The sequence below is a fragment of the Heloderma suspectum genome, chromosome 2 (genome assembly GCF_057233095.1).
Source record: "Heloderma suspectum isolate Gila_16-S chromosome 2, 16-S_ref, whole genome shotgun sequence".
NCBI lineage: Eukaryota > Metazoa > Chordata > Lepidosauria > Squamata > Helodermatidae > Heloderma > Heloderma suspectum.
Window position 1 is genome coordinate 178,342,462 of NC_139459.1, and position 17,436 is coordinate 178,359,897.

The following is a 17,436-nucleotide window of genomic DNA, read 5'->3' on the forward strand; positions in this document are numbered from 1 at the left end:
CTCCACATCGTGTATACTTTTATACACCTCTGTCATGTCCCCACTTAACTATCCTTTGATCAGTTCATTGAGAATCTTATTCATTAGGCAGCGGCTTTTAAAAGACACTGTCAATCATTTTTAATCTAAGCATTTAACAAATCTATGGGCGGCAAGTGCCTTCTTAGGGCCAAACTATGTATGACCGTAACTGCTTAGTTCTGCCCTTCACTGCTGTTCACCCCCCCACACACACACACACGAATTGCCAGTGCACGGTGTGTGTGAGCCGGATCAGGACTTTAGCATGGGGGGCTTTAACCTTTTGTCTCCTCTCCCCACTGTGATCCTGAATGCTCCCCCACCCCCCAACACTGCATTTTGCACTACCATTGAAATGCATGGGACTTTTTCTTTCTTTCTGCAATACAAATTGCTGATGTGGAGGGCCCTGATCCAGATTGGGACCACAGATGGGGGCAATGGATTATAGCCTCCCTACACCCGCCCCCCACTAGAGTCCTGATCTAGATCATACGCGCGCGTGCACACACACACACACACACACACTGCTGGCAGTTTGTGGGGAAACAACAACCCTGCACTAAAGGGCAGAAGTACACAAGTAAGCAGTTTAACAAGAGGCATTTATCTCCCTCCTCTCTCACTCAGGAGGAACTGCTTTTTCTGAGATTGGGATCTACTGGTAGATCTCTGGGAGATTTGAAGTAGACTGGCAAGGATTTCTGACTCCCTATTATTTAACGGTGGCAGCAACAAAATGACTCCCACCCCCTAAACTATCCTGCTGAAATGAAGAAAGGAAGTGAAATGGTTGATATTCAACACAGAGGCTGTGTGGCCAATGCCAGCTTAAATGGGGCTGTTTGAGTTGGACTGGATTTCCACTCAGGAGGAAGGGTTCTTAAACCTTGTTGCATGGTGGATACCTATTCCATTTTAATTGTTCTTTGCACACCACCATGTATACCTTAGAAACACGTACGTACACACCTTTCCTACCTTATGACCAATGACACAGAAGAGGGCTGGTCAGGTTCCGTATTAAAACTCTACTGCTGTGCTAGCCCAACCTGGTGCCTGCTGGATGCTTTGGACCACAGCTCCCAGAATTCCTGACCACTGGGTAGGCTGGCTGGGGCTGATTGGAGTTGAAAACAGATGGAGGGTACCGGGTCTGGGCATGCTGGCATTGGGTGGCCCCCAAAAATCATACCGGAGGCAACATCCAGCCATGTCTGAGCTCCACCATTCTCTGTAGCCATCAAGCATACCAGACAGCTACAGGCACACCCCAGCTACATGCACACGCCACTTACGCATCACCAAAAAAGAGGACAAGAGGGGACACTGATTTGCATAAAATTTGCAGTGCACATCGATATGTATAGATGCAAATTTAGACGTTAATAATATAATTTAAATAGGAATACACCATAGTGTGGAAGACTGTGACCAGCTGACCTGTGTGCCTGGCTGTTCAGTCTGCTGCCCAGGTGCTAAATGTGGGTGGGCAACACTTCTTATGGTTCTGGTTCTGGAACCAGAATTGGACCAGACAGCACTTCAAATAGAGGACACCTTCAAAAAGAGGCCCCTTTCCTCTGTAAAAGAGGACACATGGCCACCCTAACACCTTCAAAGAACTTCTGTTTGTCTTACCACTGGAGTTTCAGCAGCCTCTGTCTCAGCTTCTGAACACACAGTGGCATGCGCCTGGTTCAACACATTAAAAATCAGGTTGAGATTACAACAAGCATTAAAACCAGCTATAAAAGCCAGGATAAAACCAATGTGCCGTGTCCAGGGCTTTGTGAGCCATAAAAGGTTTTAAAAGGCAATTTAGAGGAAAAAAATAGGTATATTTAAGGCAAATCCGATGTTTCTTGTAAAGGGAGGGAGGGCGGGAGAGGTGTGGCACATAAGAGCCTTAGAAATTTGACTATTTTGAGGTCACTTTCTCCCATTTTTTCCTTGTCCCTCCATGTTAAACGCAATTCTTGCTGGATCAATAAAAATGTATGAAAACAGGATCAAAATCATTAAAGGGGCTTTGGGATATAAGAATCCTCTCACAAACACATTGATCTTTCCCTTCACTCCCAGACAGCGGCCACGTGACCCCAATGTCTGCCTGTTCAATCTGCTTTTCAGATGCTAACTGTTGATGAGCACCTGTTCTGATGGATTCTTGATCTTTAAACCAGAATTGGACAGGACAGCCCTTCAAATGGGGAATGGTCCTCTGGCAGCCCTTCAAACAGAAAACCGTCCTCTGTAAAATGGGACACATGGCTATCCTGGATTCAACATTCCCTACACCTACAGTTGCCTGGTCTCCTGAGGATCAGGTCTTGAGATTGACTTGGCAGATCCCAGAACAAATGTTCTCGGTTCACTTTGTTATTGGTATTGCTTGTTCTTACAAGTCCCTTGCCACTAAGCAATACTGGCACATACTATATATCCAATGCCTACAAATCAGCTTCATGCAATCCAGTGTTTTATAGTTTTTAAGGCATTGGACTACAACTGGGAAGATGTGAGTTTTCCCCTTATTGTGATCGTGATAGTGGTTTGGATTTTTCCTTCTTTGTAAAAATGGAGATTAGTCCCTGGGGAGTGAAGCATATAGTATTCTAGATTTTGGTTTTTTGAGATGGAAAATGTTTTCACCTCTCTTGCACTCTCTCTCTCTCTCTCTCTCTCTCTATATATATATATATATATATATATGTATGTAATCTAATCTAGCTATAATTTTAGACTCATGTAAATGTGTAGGGACAAGGAGTTTTTGACTAGCGCAAGTAAGACAGTCTTAATTTTACTTGGTGGCGGCATTTATTACATTTTGATTGTTTATCAATACGTTCATGTATGAGCTTTTATTTATGAGTTTCATTTGTGGCTTTTCTTGTGCTGAAAGCTTGTAATGCACTTGGAGATGGATGCAGTTAATTAGTCCAAGGTACTTTTTGTGTGTGGAATAGTTTGGATGTATACCATCCTGTGTGTTAGGAAGGAGTTCATCTTTGAAATGCTGGGTGGGCTGGCACAAAATGAACAGGCACTTCTGTGATTTTGAGTCACTTCTGTGTTTTCCCTTCTGCCCTTGACCTTTGCTGGCCTTTCTTCACCCTTTCTAATTAAAAAAGGTGCAGACCAGACAAAATGAAAACTCTTGCCTAGACGTCTTGCTTACTGAAATTGTGTTCCTTTCTTGGACAGAGATGTCATCTGCTGCCCTTCTCCTGGCTGACTCCAACTCTATCTGCCAATCGCAGCAGGTAAGGTGGGTAGGAAGTCCAATTTTTCACCCTACTGGGAGGAGCCATTAATCCTTTCATCTCTAGGGTGCCATTACTCCCTTTCCTGATCCCTCAGCATCCAGAGAATTCTCTCTAGTATGCACAGCTGCCCACAGCTCTCTTTCCTGCCTCAGCAACAACCTCCCTGCTAGAGCAGTTAATTAAATGTCAAATCCTTCTAAGCAGCAGTAGCAAAGAAAACATTTGTGATGGGGTGGAGGGGGGAGTGGGGAGGATCACTTATCCCTTTATTTCTGACCCAGAATAGCCTTGCTGCTCCATCTAAGCTGAGCTAGGCCAGGATGCTATCGGCTGTTCAGGCAGAAGTGGAAACAGCCTTGCTTAGGACCCCATAACCCTTTGTTACCCACAAAGGCCGACAACAACCTAGATTACATGGGACAAGGAACAGACATTAGAAGGCTGGAAGAAAGGAACACACACATACGGTTCAACCTGTCAGGGTTGGATCTGAGCCCATAAAGTCCCAAAGTAGCTCTAATTCTGAGGAGGAGATAGAGTCCATGGGAGAGGAACCCCCTCAGGTTTCAGAGGTGCAGCTGGAGCAGGAGCCCCCCCCCCCGCTCACATTCCTGGGAGCGATACTGACCCTGGCATGGAAAGGGCGGGCAACTTGAGCTTTTAGATGCGAGGCGCAGGCTCAAGCGAGAGATTGTGGGAGCTGAGCTAAGGCGCTCAGCCTGTTTGGCTCGACGTCAGTAGCTGCGCCCCGGGGCCCCATGGGAAAGGGGGAGAATTTCCCCTCCTACTCCTTAAATTCAGAGAGTTGCCATGCTTTTCTCCAAATGGAGACCAACTGACATCCTAACCTTTAGAAACCCCTGGTAGGCTGTTGCTTTGTATTTCCTCTGAGTCTCAGGCAGTTAGCATCTGTAAGCCTCATTAGGTTGAATGGAAATAAAGCTTTGGAAAGCAGCCCTTTTGTCTGACTGTTCATTCTGGCTATTGGAGGGCTCAGAAGACTACAGGGGCATTCCTGACACAACCCATACCCACTTGAAGCAACTGGAGAGGTTTGTTCTGCAAGTACCTTGTGTGACGCACTTCTTTCTTTGCAACATGGAGATTCTTTGGATGTTCTGAGGTGTTAGGGAATAAGAGTGGATGGGGCAGGAAGCAAGGGAGGGGTTTGGTGAAGTCACCAGGTGGGGCCTCTTCTGATCTCCTTGGGATGCCAAGTCAAAAATCAGACATGTGGTTGGGCCAGGATGCATTGCTCAGCAGTAATGGGTGAAGCTAGGGATGTGAAGCTCCCCCCCCCCCAAAAAAAAAGTGCTGGGATTTTTTCTTTGTTGGGGTGGGTAGAGAAAATTGAAAATCTCTTATGAATGATCATATATATATATATATATATATATATATATATATGCACACACACACACACACACACACACATATACACACTTTCCCCAGCTCACACTCTTCTCTGTCTCATTTACATCACCCCCAACCTATAATCTTTGGGCTTCTTTGGAGGAAGCCACTGACAGTTATTGGGGTATATAACTGATTTCGTTTCATGGCACATATATTTTCCCAAACAGGTTTGTCTTCATTTTGTTTTTTTATACTTAAAAATGCATAGGGAACAGGGCATCACTCAGATTAGAGCTGTGAAATCATCACTATCTCAGCCGTCGCACTTTGTAGTCCCAGTGATGATCAGTAGTGATTTGAGTGCAGACTCGCCCTTAGCAGCAGATAGAGCCGTGCGATTTGTCTCATGTGCCGACCTGCAAATGCGGGCTATAAAGTCAAACCTCTGCTGAGAAAGTGAGCTGCTTTCCCTTCTCAGCCCCATTAGGGAGACACAGAGCAAATGCAGGAGAAGCCGCCAACTGACATTTGCTTCAGTATTTATTGTGAGTTGGCTGCAACCGCTCTACCACTGCCCTGGCTTCATTGAGCTCAGAGAGCAAATACTCTGAGTGCTCAGCTGGCCAGCTTCTCCCTGTCTGGCATTTTTAGCCATGTTAACCCAGCCTGAGCTGCAAGGCAATAACCATATGCTGTGCTCGTGCCTGTGCGCTTACAACGTCCTTTTGCCATTGGAATGGCCCCAAAGAAGCAAACGACAAATACAGGAGAAAGGCAATAATGCTGCTAACAGGACGGAAGTAGTAGCTATGTGCAATGAGAGAGAGAGAGAGAGAGAGAGAGAGAAGGCTAGCAGAAGGCTATTTCATACAAGGGTAAACGCAAGCAGGAAAGCAATGATAGAATGGCATGCAGAGGAGATGCATAGTAGATCAAGCTTATATTATATAATGCTATATATAGTTATATTAATATGTAATATAATACAACAAATCTTGGAAACAATCAGGTTTTTAAAAAGACATATTCTTATGTATTACCCCCCAAATCCATTAAAATTCATGCATTCCTATTTATTGAAATATGATACTTCCAATATATTAGTTTTTCACAGTGATTTTTTTTTTTTTTAATGGTATGGTGGTGGTGGGGTGTGTGTGTGTTTTGCCTTGTTTTCCAATGGAGGAAATAACTTGGGTTTTATGCTATGACTGACAACAGCTTTGATTGCTTTCACCATGCAGATCATGCAATTTTTATATGCTTTTATTTAGGGCAGAATGAGAAAAGATGAGGGATGTGCAGCTGTTGAAGGCAGCAACCTTACTCTGCCCCTGCCTGCTAGGGCAGCCGCCTGTGAATCCCCCCCGCCCCCAAAAAAGAGGACAAAAGAAGGCACAGATTTGAATTTGTTAAATGATACATATAGATGCAAATTTAGAAAGAATTATTACAATTTAAGTAGAAATACAGTACATCCCACCATAGTGTGGAAGGCTGTGACCAGGTAACCTGTGTGTTCAGTCTGCCATCCAGGTGCCAACTCTTTTTTGTTTTTAACTTACTTTTTATTATAAAATTTCAACAACAGAAACTAAAAAAAAAATAAGATAAAACAAGAAAAATGTGGCTACATAGATTTGAATATATCAATTTTAATGTATACATATGAAGTGTGTGTGTGTGTGTGTGTGTGTGTGTGTGTTCTAAGAGGGGTAGAATTCTAAGATTTCAAGTACTATACATAAACTTCAACAAAACTAGACCAATAACGAGGTGCTAATTCTTGATGGGCGACTTCAAGACCCAGCTCTTCCTTCTGATGGTTCTTTATACCAGACTTGGCCTTCACACAGAGGACACCTTGAAAATAAAGGGCAATCCTCTGGCAGCCCTTCAAATAGAGGGTTTTTCTCCATAAAAGAGGACTGTCCTCTCTAAAATAGGACACTTGGCCACAGGGCCCACCCCTCCAAATAATGTCTAGAAACAGAATGCAGGACATGTTATTTGCAAAACATATCAATCAATGTTTTTATGGCATCCCTGGGAGAGCTTGGGCCTTGAAGTTGCCCATCTGCAGCACCTGGACAGCAAATTGAGCAAGGCACACAGGTTATCTGGTCACAGACTTCCACACTAGAGCAAGATGGACTGTATTTCTACTTAAATTATAAGAATTATTTCTAAATTTGCCTCTATACATATACATCAGCATTTGCAGGATTCATGCAAATCAGTGTCCTCTTCGGTTGACTTTTTTGGTGATGCATGTCCTCTTTTGGGGGTGATTCTTAAATGGCCACCCTAGTACTGGTGCGATCTCAAACCCCCTCTTAGCTAGAAACAATGAGAACTAGAAACATAGTTTAAACACACACATACACACAGGCATTCCCAAGAGCTTGCATGTAAATGTATCATATAGGCCACATGTTGCCCTATTTCGAAGCTTTCAAAGCAACGTGAAAGCAGAGCTTGGCAGACTCTTCCTGCCTCCAAATTCCCTTGTGGAGGAGCCTATGGTAATTGCAACTGTAAATCGTTGGGATCCTTATTTGGCTAATAAATACTTTATTTGCACGTGCGAAGTCAATGAGAAGCCGTCTTCTCTTTGTAATAAGATTTTAACACAATTAATCTCGAGGAGGGGGATTTACTGCTCATCCTGCCATGCAGTCGCTCCGTGTGGAGCAATAAAGACTCCATTTGCATCTCATTAAGTGGAAGAAGGTAAGACAGAGGAAGCTTCCTTGAGTTCTCCCTTGCATCCTAAGAGGCAGAACTGTTTTTGGGAGAAAAAGCACAGCACATGGAAGGATCAAAGCCTCTGCCTTCCAATTAAATATAGCAGAGCAAAGGGCTGGATGTGTGTGCGTGAGGAAATGCAGCAATTAAAAGGGTTCGTTGGGGGGTACAGGCTTCTCACCTAAATGAAGGTTAGTACTAACCAGCTGAATGAATTATTTTCTGTTCTTTTGAATGTTTCAGCAATAGGAAGGTCAGCCCTGAAACAGATGCTATTGATTGATTGGTTGGTTGGTTAGTTTTACGTATTAAATGTATATATCACCCACTGGCAGATGTTGTCAGGGCGATTTACAATCATTAAAATCCCCAAACAACAATACAACAACCAAAACCATAAATACAACAATTGAAAAACAAAGCATTTGAAAACAATATTAAAAATATTAATGAACCAGCAGTAAAGCTACTAACCAGAGCAACAGATAGAATACGAAATGCCTGCTGAAAGGGGAAAGTCTTAACCTGGTCTCTAGAGGTATACAGTGAAGGATCCCGCTCCATATCTGGCAAATACAAGACTGCAAGCTCTGTTACGGAATCAGATAACTGAAATTAACTAAAAAGCTGTCTGGAGGGAGGGCTGACCAAAGACATTTTGCTGCGTGAGATGAAGACCAGGGTGGCACCATCACCCCCGGTTCCAGGTAACAAGCTGACCACACTGACACTCTCTCTCTCTCTCTCTCTCTCTCTCTCAGCCTCTCACCTCACTGTTTCTCTTCCCTTCACCACTTGCTATTTCTACCTCACCCTCAGTCTCCAGCTTTGCTATTTCTCTTTCCAGCTGCCTCTTTACCTTGCTGTTTCTCCCTTCTCCTAGCCTTGCTTTTTCTCTCACTATTTCCCCCTCCTTCCCAGGCCCTAGCATTGCTCTTTCTCTCCCTCACCCCCTTTATCTCTGTTTCTTGCTCCTCTCAGATCCTATTCTTTTCTCTCCCTTCCCAGCCCCTTCTCTCATTCACATACACACAGAGCACCCCCTCCCAGGCAGGGGCTCTGATGGCAGAGGAGAACATAGGAGCATCCAGAGGGAAATGGTGTGGTGAGCCCGGGGTAGAGGTTGTGAAAACTTTTACTTTCCTTTTGGGGCTGGAGGCATTTTCCTTTACTCTGGAGCTGGAGAAAGGGGTGTGTGTGTGTGTGTGTGTGTGTGTAGGATAAAGAGCAATCCTATGTAGGTGTACTCAGAAGTAATTCTTATTGAGTTCCATACCCATTTATGGTTGCATAAGACTGCAACCTTAAATGGGTATTTTGTTCTGCTTCTGTGGGGCAAGTATGTGCATTGGCTTTGGAGTTCCTCTGCTTCTACTCAGTTACATGGGGGATTTACTTGTCTTTTGACTAGCCACATCGACTTTGGGAGCCATTTTGTGGTGGTGCTCACAGCAGTGTCTCAAATTCCCAAATGTGCCAAGTCCAAAACAAAGTTGGGGACCCTGATCTGGGGAATGGTGGCAACAGAGCTCCCAGAGCAATGGGGGACCAAGTTATTTTCTTGTGGGACAGAGGGATCTTGCAAAGCCTAAGAGAACAGGGGAGAACATTAGCAGCTAGTATGCCCATATCAGGTGGCAAAGAAGACACAGCCAGGCTGTTGAGATAACACAGCCAGGGAGAAGAGATGTGAGCAACAGCATAACGTAGGGGAAAGCCAGTGCAGCGTAGACATGGTGAAGACACAGCCAGGGAGCAGAGGTATGAGCAACAGCATAACATAGGGGAAAGCCAGTGCAGTGTAGTGGCTAGAATGACCAACTAGGACCAGGGAGATCCAGGTTGAAATCTCCACTCAACCATAAAGCTCACTGGGAGACCATAGTCAAGTCAGTCTTGAGCCTCCCTCAATCCCGCAGAATTCTTTTTTAGGAAAAAATGGGGAGCCGCTCTGAGCGCCTTGGAGGAATGTGTCACCACTCATGAGACTCATTTCTCAGCCAGCAGGCTTGGATCCCGTCCGCATTCCCAATCAGGGGTGTGAGTCAATTCAGATTGGATTGAGCCAAACTATTCCCCAGTTTAGGGGGACATGGCTTAGTTACATCTGATCTAAATCCCATTTGAGCCTGGAGGAGCTCACCCACAATTACCCCATCAGCTCAATGAAGCGAGTAAATTGTTAACAGAGTAGGAAGCAGCGAAGGAACAGGGGTGCCTTGTCAACTCCCTTCCAATCCAAAAAGGACACAACCCCTGCAGCATTTGCTGGCACCCCCCAGCACACCGGGAGGTTTCCAACCCTTTCGAGCCGCCCCACCCCCAGATCAGGAACACATCCCTTACTTTTTCCATCAGCTGCCGTAGTTGCCGGCTGCGCAAGTCCCGTGAGCAGGTGCCCTGGACAGGGATGACAGCTGTGCACAGACATTTGCCGTCGGGGGCCTGAGCCGAGGTGTAGACCTGCCAACCTTCATCGGGGCTCTGGAAGAGAGTCTGCAGAGGAGAAAGAGAGTGCACTGCACTGAATGAAACGCTCAAGGGTCATTGCGCCCAATCCCCAGACGTACAAACTGACCCAAAACAGAACCAAACCAAACCCTGAGAAGACTGTTGTATCTGCACTATACATTTAAACCAGTGTCAGATTTATTTAGGTGCAGTGTCTCCCAAGCAAGGAAAGGGCTGGGGATCTCTACCCTTCCCCACTATGGAGATATTTTATTATTTACTTACTTACTTTATATCTCACCCTCCTGCCCCAAAATGGTGCGACACTCAAGGTGGAGATGTATTGTTATTTCAGTGTGGCATAGTGGTTGGAGTGCTGGACTGGGACTCAGCAGTAGGATTGTACAGATTTTCTAAAATCCATCCCGTCTGCATTTTGTGGGTTGTCAGGTGCCTTTTGTTCCATCGCCTGCTCATTGATGGAATCAGATCTTCTCCAACTTCCTGAATGTGTGCAAATTCACATCTGCAGAAATTTGACCTTGTGAAAATGCACAAATCCTGCCCCAGATGCGCAACTCCCCCCCGCAAATGTGCACTTTCATGCTTTAGCCTATGGGGGAATGTGCATTTTCATCCAGTGCTTTTTTAAAGATTACCTATTTTTCTGCGACTAAATATGCATACAATTCCAGAAATTTTTTTTTTTTAAGTTTCCAGAATCCATGCAACTCAGAAAAAGCCAGTCTGCTGCAGAATCTATGGGTCAGATTCATAGAAATCAGAACTCATTTGATTTTGTCATGGATTTCTCTGACGTCCCTACTGGGCAGATCCAAGTTCTAGCCCGCACTCTGCCAGTCACTGACTCTCAGCCCAACCTACTTCACAGGGTGTTTGTGAGGATAAAGCAGAGAGGAGTAGAACTATGTAAGCTGCCTTGGGCTCTTTGCAAGAGAAAAAAAGGTGGGATATAAAACCATTAATAAATAAACAAATTTCTATTTAAATTATTTCTAAATTTGCAGTTCAACATGTAAATTAGCACATGCAAATCCCCTTTCACCCTCTTTTTGGATGCTGTGTGAGTGGCCATCCTTCTTTGTGACCTTGGGCCAGTCACCATTTTTTAACCTATGATACCTCAACAGGGTGTGTTCTGAGGATGAAACAGGCTCTTTCCCATGAATGTCACCTAGGGATGTGTTAACCCATCCCCGTCTGGATTCTCAGGGTGCCCGCCCAGCCCCTGCCCCTGCTTGCTGGTCTGTGCTCAAGCTCCTCCCACCCTCATTGAGCAGCTCGCACTCACTCCATTGGCCTCACTGAGTTCCACGGTCACCATTTTTTGAGAAATAAAATGGCGATTGCAAAATTGGGCATATTTGCGTATGCGCGGAATTGCAATTTTTTGCGAATGTGTGTATTTGCACATGTGCGAAAATGCACATTTCACAAAATGCACATTTTCACGCATATGCAAATATGAGCATTCGCAAAATGTGCATTTTCATGCATACGCAAATATGCCCAATTTTGCGATAGCCATTTTATTTCTCAAAAAATGGCGACCGTGAAGCTCGACAAAGCACCAGGGTAGGTGCAGGCCATTTGCCGAGTGCTGGCAGGGGGCGAGCAGGGTTAGGGGCTTGGCGAGCGGGGCTCAGGGGTGTGGGCAGGGGCAGTTCCACCAGATTCCCAGATGGAATCGGGCGCCTATGCCATCATGTCACCTTGATCTTTTTGGCAGAATGACAAGATATAAATGTAATAGGTAACCATAATAATATTCATTTTAAAAAATACATTCAGTGCTCATCTAGCACACTGGAAGGCGTAAACATCATGAACTATATTAATTGGCTTTCAGACCATGTGATTTTGCCAGAAGGGCAACTGAGATTGAAATGAATATATCAGCCCCAACTCTAAACCAGGTGTGAGCAACCTGTGGCCCTCCAGATGTTTTGGCCTACAACTCCCATCAGCCCTATCCAGCATAGTTACCAATGAGGGATCCTGGGAATTGTAGGTCCAAACATGTAGAGAGCCCCAAGTTCTAAACAAAGCCTTAGAAATGAAATTAGAGCTCTTAAGCCTCCTCCTTGTCAATTTTCTCTGAAGGAGAAACAGAGGGGAGTGGAGATGCCAGCCTCCTCCAATGAAAAGGCCTGTGAAAGGATGTGCCATTTGGCTCACTCATCTTCCTTAGCTTCACAACCACCCACATCACACGTGGTACCTCTGTATGTATTTGCTGACTGGCTGAACTATTAGACTAATGATGTACTGCTGCCTATACATACTTCCCACTCGCCCAGACTTGCACAACTGTGGCATAAAGGGAAGTCTGGGAATTTTGAAAAAACACATGCCAACATCAGTTATTCAGTTATGTTAATATGCTTCTTGCAATTAAACAAGGATACCTCTTGGTTAGTGGGGGTTTGCCATTTTATTTCTCTCTCTCATAATTCCATCTGTTTCCATAATTAAAGACCTCATTCATTTCATTACTCATTCATTAATAGCATGTTACATTTGTTATTCCTTCATTAAATTCAGAGTTGTCTTGTTCCATTTATTTTTATTTCTCTTTTTAAAAATTCTCCAATTTATTTATTTATTTATTTTGCTGCCACCTGTAGCAGCAACAGCAGCAGCAAAGCAGATTTCAGTGATCACCTCCTGGCAGCCTCCGTTTTATCTTCCTAGAATGCCCCAGACATTATGTTGCTTCAGGGCATTCTGGAGAGAAAAGTAGTGGCTGACACAAAGAATGACAGCTGGTGGATGCCATTCCCCCTCCCTGCAGAATGCCCTTGAATAGCACAAAGTCTAGGGCATTCTGGGAAAATAAAATGGCAGTATCCCGGAGACAGCTGCTGTGATCAGCTCTGCTATCACCAGAAAAGATACTTCCCCCCAATCAGTGATGAATGGGCAGGGCTGGCAAAAGATATTTTGCTGCCTGCGGAAAAGGATAAAATGGTGCCCCTCCCTCCCGTAACACACTCAGGAACCAGCTAAAGTGGTAGCTGAGTTTTGCTTCAGCTCTATCAGTGGAACAGCAACCTTCTTTAGAGTTGCGCCCAGACAGCTGCACCCACAGCTCTGTCCTCCAATACCTCATTACTGCGCCCCTGCCAGAATCTGCTGCCTGAGGCAGCTGCCTCACTCTCCCTAATGGTAGGGCCAGCCTGTGAATGAGTGTGAATGGGATAATGAAACCCCATTCATACCCATTTGTTACTGCTGGCATTCATTCTATAACAAATGAAAATTAAAATGAATGGGGCTCATTCACAAATGCACCCAGCCCACTGAATATCTAGATAACCAATGAGAGCCAGTGTGGTGTAGTGGCAAGAGTGTTGGACTAGGAGCTGGGAGATCCAGGTTCTAGTCCCCACTCGGCCATGGAAGCTCACTGGGTGACTTTGGGCCAGTCACACACTCTCAGCCCAACCCACCTCACAGGGTTGTTGTTGTGAGGATAAAATGGAGGAGGAGGAGGATAATGTAAGCCGCCTTGGGTTCCTTGCAAGAGGGAAAAAAGGCGGTGTATAGATGCAATAAATAAATAAACAAACAAACAAAAACGCTTTAGCAAAATGTGTGTTATGATGAGTGGGATATATGCAGGGGGAGGGCGATGTATTACTTGAAAACCTAGAGCATGCATGCACATCTCTGTTTAGGCCCTCAATTAGTGAAGGGTAATTGTAACATTATGAATATGAACTTGAGCACACTCCGGGAGAGAGCGGAGGACAGGAAGGCCTGGCGTGCTATGGTCCATGGGGTCACGAAGAGTCGGACACGACTTAACAGCTGAACAAAAACAATTGTAACATTGTCACTGAGTACAGGGCTTTCCTTTCCCCCACCACCCAGGAATTAATGACAAATATTCATTTATATGGGAAACAATAAAGAGATGCATTACTAAGGTGGAAACTATAGAGGTTCCCTGCCTCTGCTGACGTCAACTGTTATGAATAAAGCCTGACTTTTTATTATTATTATTTACATGGTTCTATCCTGGGTTCTGTTTCTTGGTCGCACTGGCATGTGACAGAATGTTGGGAGAGTGGGATGGACTGCTGGGAACTGGTAGACCATCACACATTTGCCCAAGTACAGAGCGGTGTCATATGAATCTCACGTTTTGTTCTTTAAGGAGAAAAACAATCTATCCCTCATGGTTGTGGAAATGACACTTGGAAATATGTGGGCAGGGGATTCTGGGAACTGCACAGGAACTGTGATTATTGCAGAATAACAGTGTTTAATGGCTCCAAGGAGGAGAAAACCCTCTGGCACAGTGCTGCTCAGTCACTAAACCTTCCTGACTGCTTGAGTGCTTTAGGGGCATGGAACGGCTACGAGAGTGCCACCTGTCACAGTCGCTGGCACTGCTCAACCCATTTTCCTCTTTCTGGAATGAGGTGATGCCCACAAGGCCACCTCCCCCTTCCCAACCCACACACAAATGGGAACGTTTCTAAAATTGCCTCGGTTCTGTTTGCTAAGTAAATATGGTGCTGCAAAGGCTATTTTTAGCTCCCACTTGCCCTGGGACATGCCGAACGCATGTAATGAGTTGTGGCGTGACCTATTCTGTCCTCTCCTGTTCTGTTGTGATGCTTCATTGGCCACTTGGCTGTCTTCTCCACCACCCCATCCCCCCCCCCCCGCAAATTCTGTTTCTTAAAAAGGCGTCTGCTAAGGAATTGGAGGCAGGGAGTGAGGGAGGCAGAAAACAGAGAGAGAAAGAAAGCCCAATAAAACTCTTCTCTTATGCAGACAAAAAACAGCCATGTAGTCTAAGGGTTCATTGATCCTTCCTTTCCACCCACCCATCCCTTCATGCAAGAAAATCAGAGAAAGCCTCTTGGGAAACAGAGCAGAAGGAGCCGCCCTCAGTGGGGGGAGGGGTGCAGAGGGTGGGCAGAGAATGCAAACTAGGTCAGACCCTTGTTAGCCAGTCTAACATTCTCTCCTTCTGGATGTGGTATCACAACCAGCCCATAATTTACACTCAGCGCATATTAGTGCGAATCAGTAAACGATGCCATCTCACTACTAAGCCATAACCAGCCCATAACTCCTCACCACATCCCCCACTCTCCAATTTGAGTTGGACCAAACACCAGCTGAAGAGTTCACATCCTCAGAGCTGTATGCGTGTGTAATGCACACCTTTGGGCATGCTCCTCAAGTGCAGGGTGTGCTCCTGCAAGTACAGACCGGTGTCCTACAAATCTGGGTCTTTAAAAATAAGGTTTCTATCTGTCATGGTTGTGGAAGTTGCAGTTGGAAATAGCTAAGCAGGAATGGTGAACTTGTACAAAGAGGCACAGAGAGGATGAATGGGGCTTTCCATTTGTCTGCATCGGGCAGGAGTTGGACTCAATGGTCTTGTAGGCCCCTTCCAACCCTATGATTCTATGACATCTATGAGATCACATCACACTGCCTCCATGCATGATTTTGTGCTGGCAGTAGTATTCTCTCACTTAAAGTGCAATTCTATACATTTCCACTCAGTAGTAAGCCCCACTGAGTTTAGTGTGGCTTACTCCTGGGTAAGTCAGTATAGTATTGCATCCTCAATGGTGTAAAAGGAAAGATGCTTCAAAATGCTTTACCTGTGGCAGGGAGTTGGGCTACATAACCTCCAAGGTCCCTTCCAATTCAGATTGGATTTAGGACAGATCAAAGGAAGGACTTCTTCACACAGTGCATATTTAAACTATGGAATTCACTACCACAAGACATCCACCAGTTTGGATGGCTTTAAGAGGGGATTGGATGAATTCCTGGAGAAGGCTGTCAGTGGCTACTAGTCCTGATGGCTCTATGCTACCTCCAGTATCAGAGACAGTATGCTTATGTACCCCAGTTGCTGGGGAACATGGGTGGGAGGGTGCTGTTGCATTCATGTCCTGCTTGCGGGTTTCCCATGGGCAGTTGGTTGGCCACTGTGTGAACAGAATGCTGGACTAGATGGATCCTGGGTCTGATCCAGCAGGGCTCTTATGTTCTTAATTGTATCATTCTGTGTGGATGGTATTGGTTGCCAGTTGGGAACGTGTAATGGTAGCTTCAGTTGCATGATAGCTTCAGTTGCATAGACTCCTTGTGTCTACTCTAGCAAACAGACAAATCTGGGACTTGGGTCCACCACTCTGCCAGTGACAGCCACCCAGCAGCAAGGTAGTGGTAAAGCTGGAACCAACCACAGCATAGGATACCGTACCATGTGCATATTGCCTAAACAACACATCTGTTAATGGCATGGCCCTTAACAGCAGTAATTTCCTGGAACTTTGGAGCCTGAGTGAACATGGAAAGCCCTTAACACAACATATTTAACTGGAAGGTTTTTTGTTTATTGAATCATAAAAGCAGAGCTAAATGCAGCCTGTGTTGCCCCCACCTCTTCCCACATACCAATTTGGATTAGAGGTGGTGCCACATTCTTTCAAAACTGCTGCTGCACAATCATTTTTAAGATGATTACAGTAAACCTCTTAACGTTTCATATTTCATATTGGATGAACTACATTAAACAAACTACAGAGAGAAAAGGGTTGCCACCTGAGGAGCTCCAAAATAAGGAACACATTGTGAGTTCATAGAACGATGCATTGTGTGTGTCAGAGTGTTAATAGTATTTTATCACTATTTTGAACATGTAATGCAGCCCTTTAACCTCCCACCTGATCACCACAGGCGACAAGGAATTCCGTGCGGGTGAGTGCGAGAAATTCCATCCAGGCAAGTGAGTAGGCTTCTGGAGGAGAGATGAATCACTCCATCCCTCCTCCACCAAACTGCTTGGTTTCCATGTTGGCCACAGCAGAAGTGAAGCTCTTTCCTCCCCACTGAGCATGGTGGGGTGGTAGAGGGAGGGAGGGATCATTCCATTCAGGTGTGGCATCAAGAGTAGGCATGGTTGGGCACCTGCCAAGGCCTCACAACAAGCAGGGGGCCCATTGAGAAGAACCCCTGGACCTGCTCCTCCTCTTCACCCTTGCAGCCTGCTTGTTCACCTGCCTCTCTCTCTGGCACAGACAACAGTGCTGGTGAGAATGAGCAGTAGATGCCACTGCCTACTTACTCCTGGCTCTCTGCCTGTCAAGCAAGCAATGATGAAGGAAAGGATGAGGAGCAATAACACCAGGTGACAACGGCAATGGGAAGGTAGATTTACTGATGGAGGGGGCCCTTTGGGGTGTCTTGTCCAAGGGCCGTCAAAAACGGGAGACAGCCCTGACTCCATTCCTTTTCCACCAGGCTGCTTGATTTCCATGCTGGCTGGTGGAAGTTGTGATCCAACACACCTGGAGGGCATCCAATTGGACTGAAGTGTCATCTAGGCCTGTGGAGACCCAGTTTCAAATCCCTTCAACTGTGAAGCTAATTTAGTGGCCTTGAGCTAGTCACCAGCTCTCAGCCTACCTCACAGGGCTGCTGTGAGAATAGAACAGAGGAAACCACGTATATCACTTATAATATGTAATAAATAAAATTGTCAGATTGGGGGTGAAGAAGTGTGGCCCAAGGACGGAGAGAAAAA

At 45.4% G+C, this 17,436-nt stretch overlaps 1 protein-coding gene across 1 annotated transcript in view; it reads right to left on the reverse strand.

The window, feature by feature from the left end:
- OLFM2 (olfactomedin 2) overlaps nt 1-17,436 on the reverse strand; it is a 183,133-nt gene that overhangs the window by 85,843 nt on the left and 79,854 nt on the right. Inside the window, exon 2 of the mRNA XM_084832262.1 lies at nt 9,744-9,893. Within this exon, the coding sequence (XP_084688388.1) occupies nt 9,744-9,893 (150 nt within the window). The remainder of the gene's footprint in view (nt 1-9,743; nt 9,894-17,436) is intronic.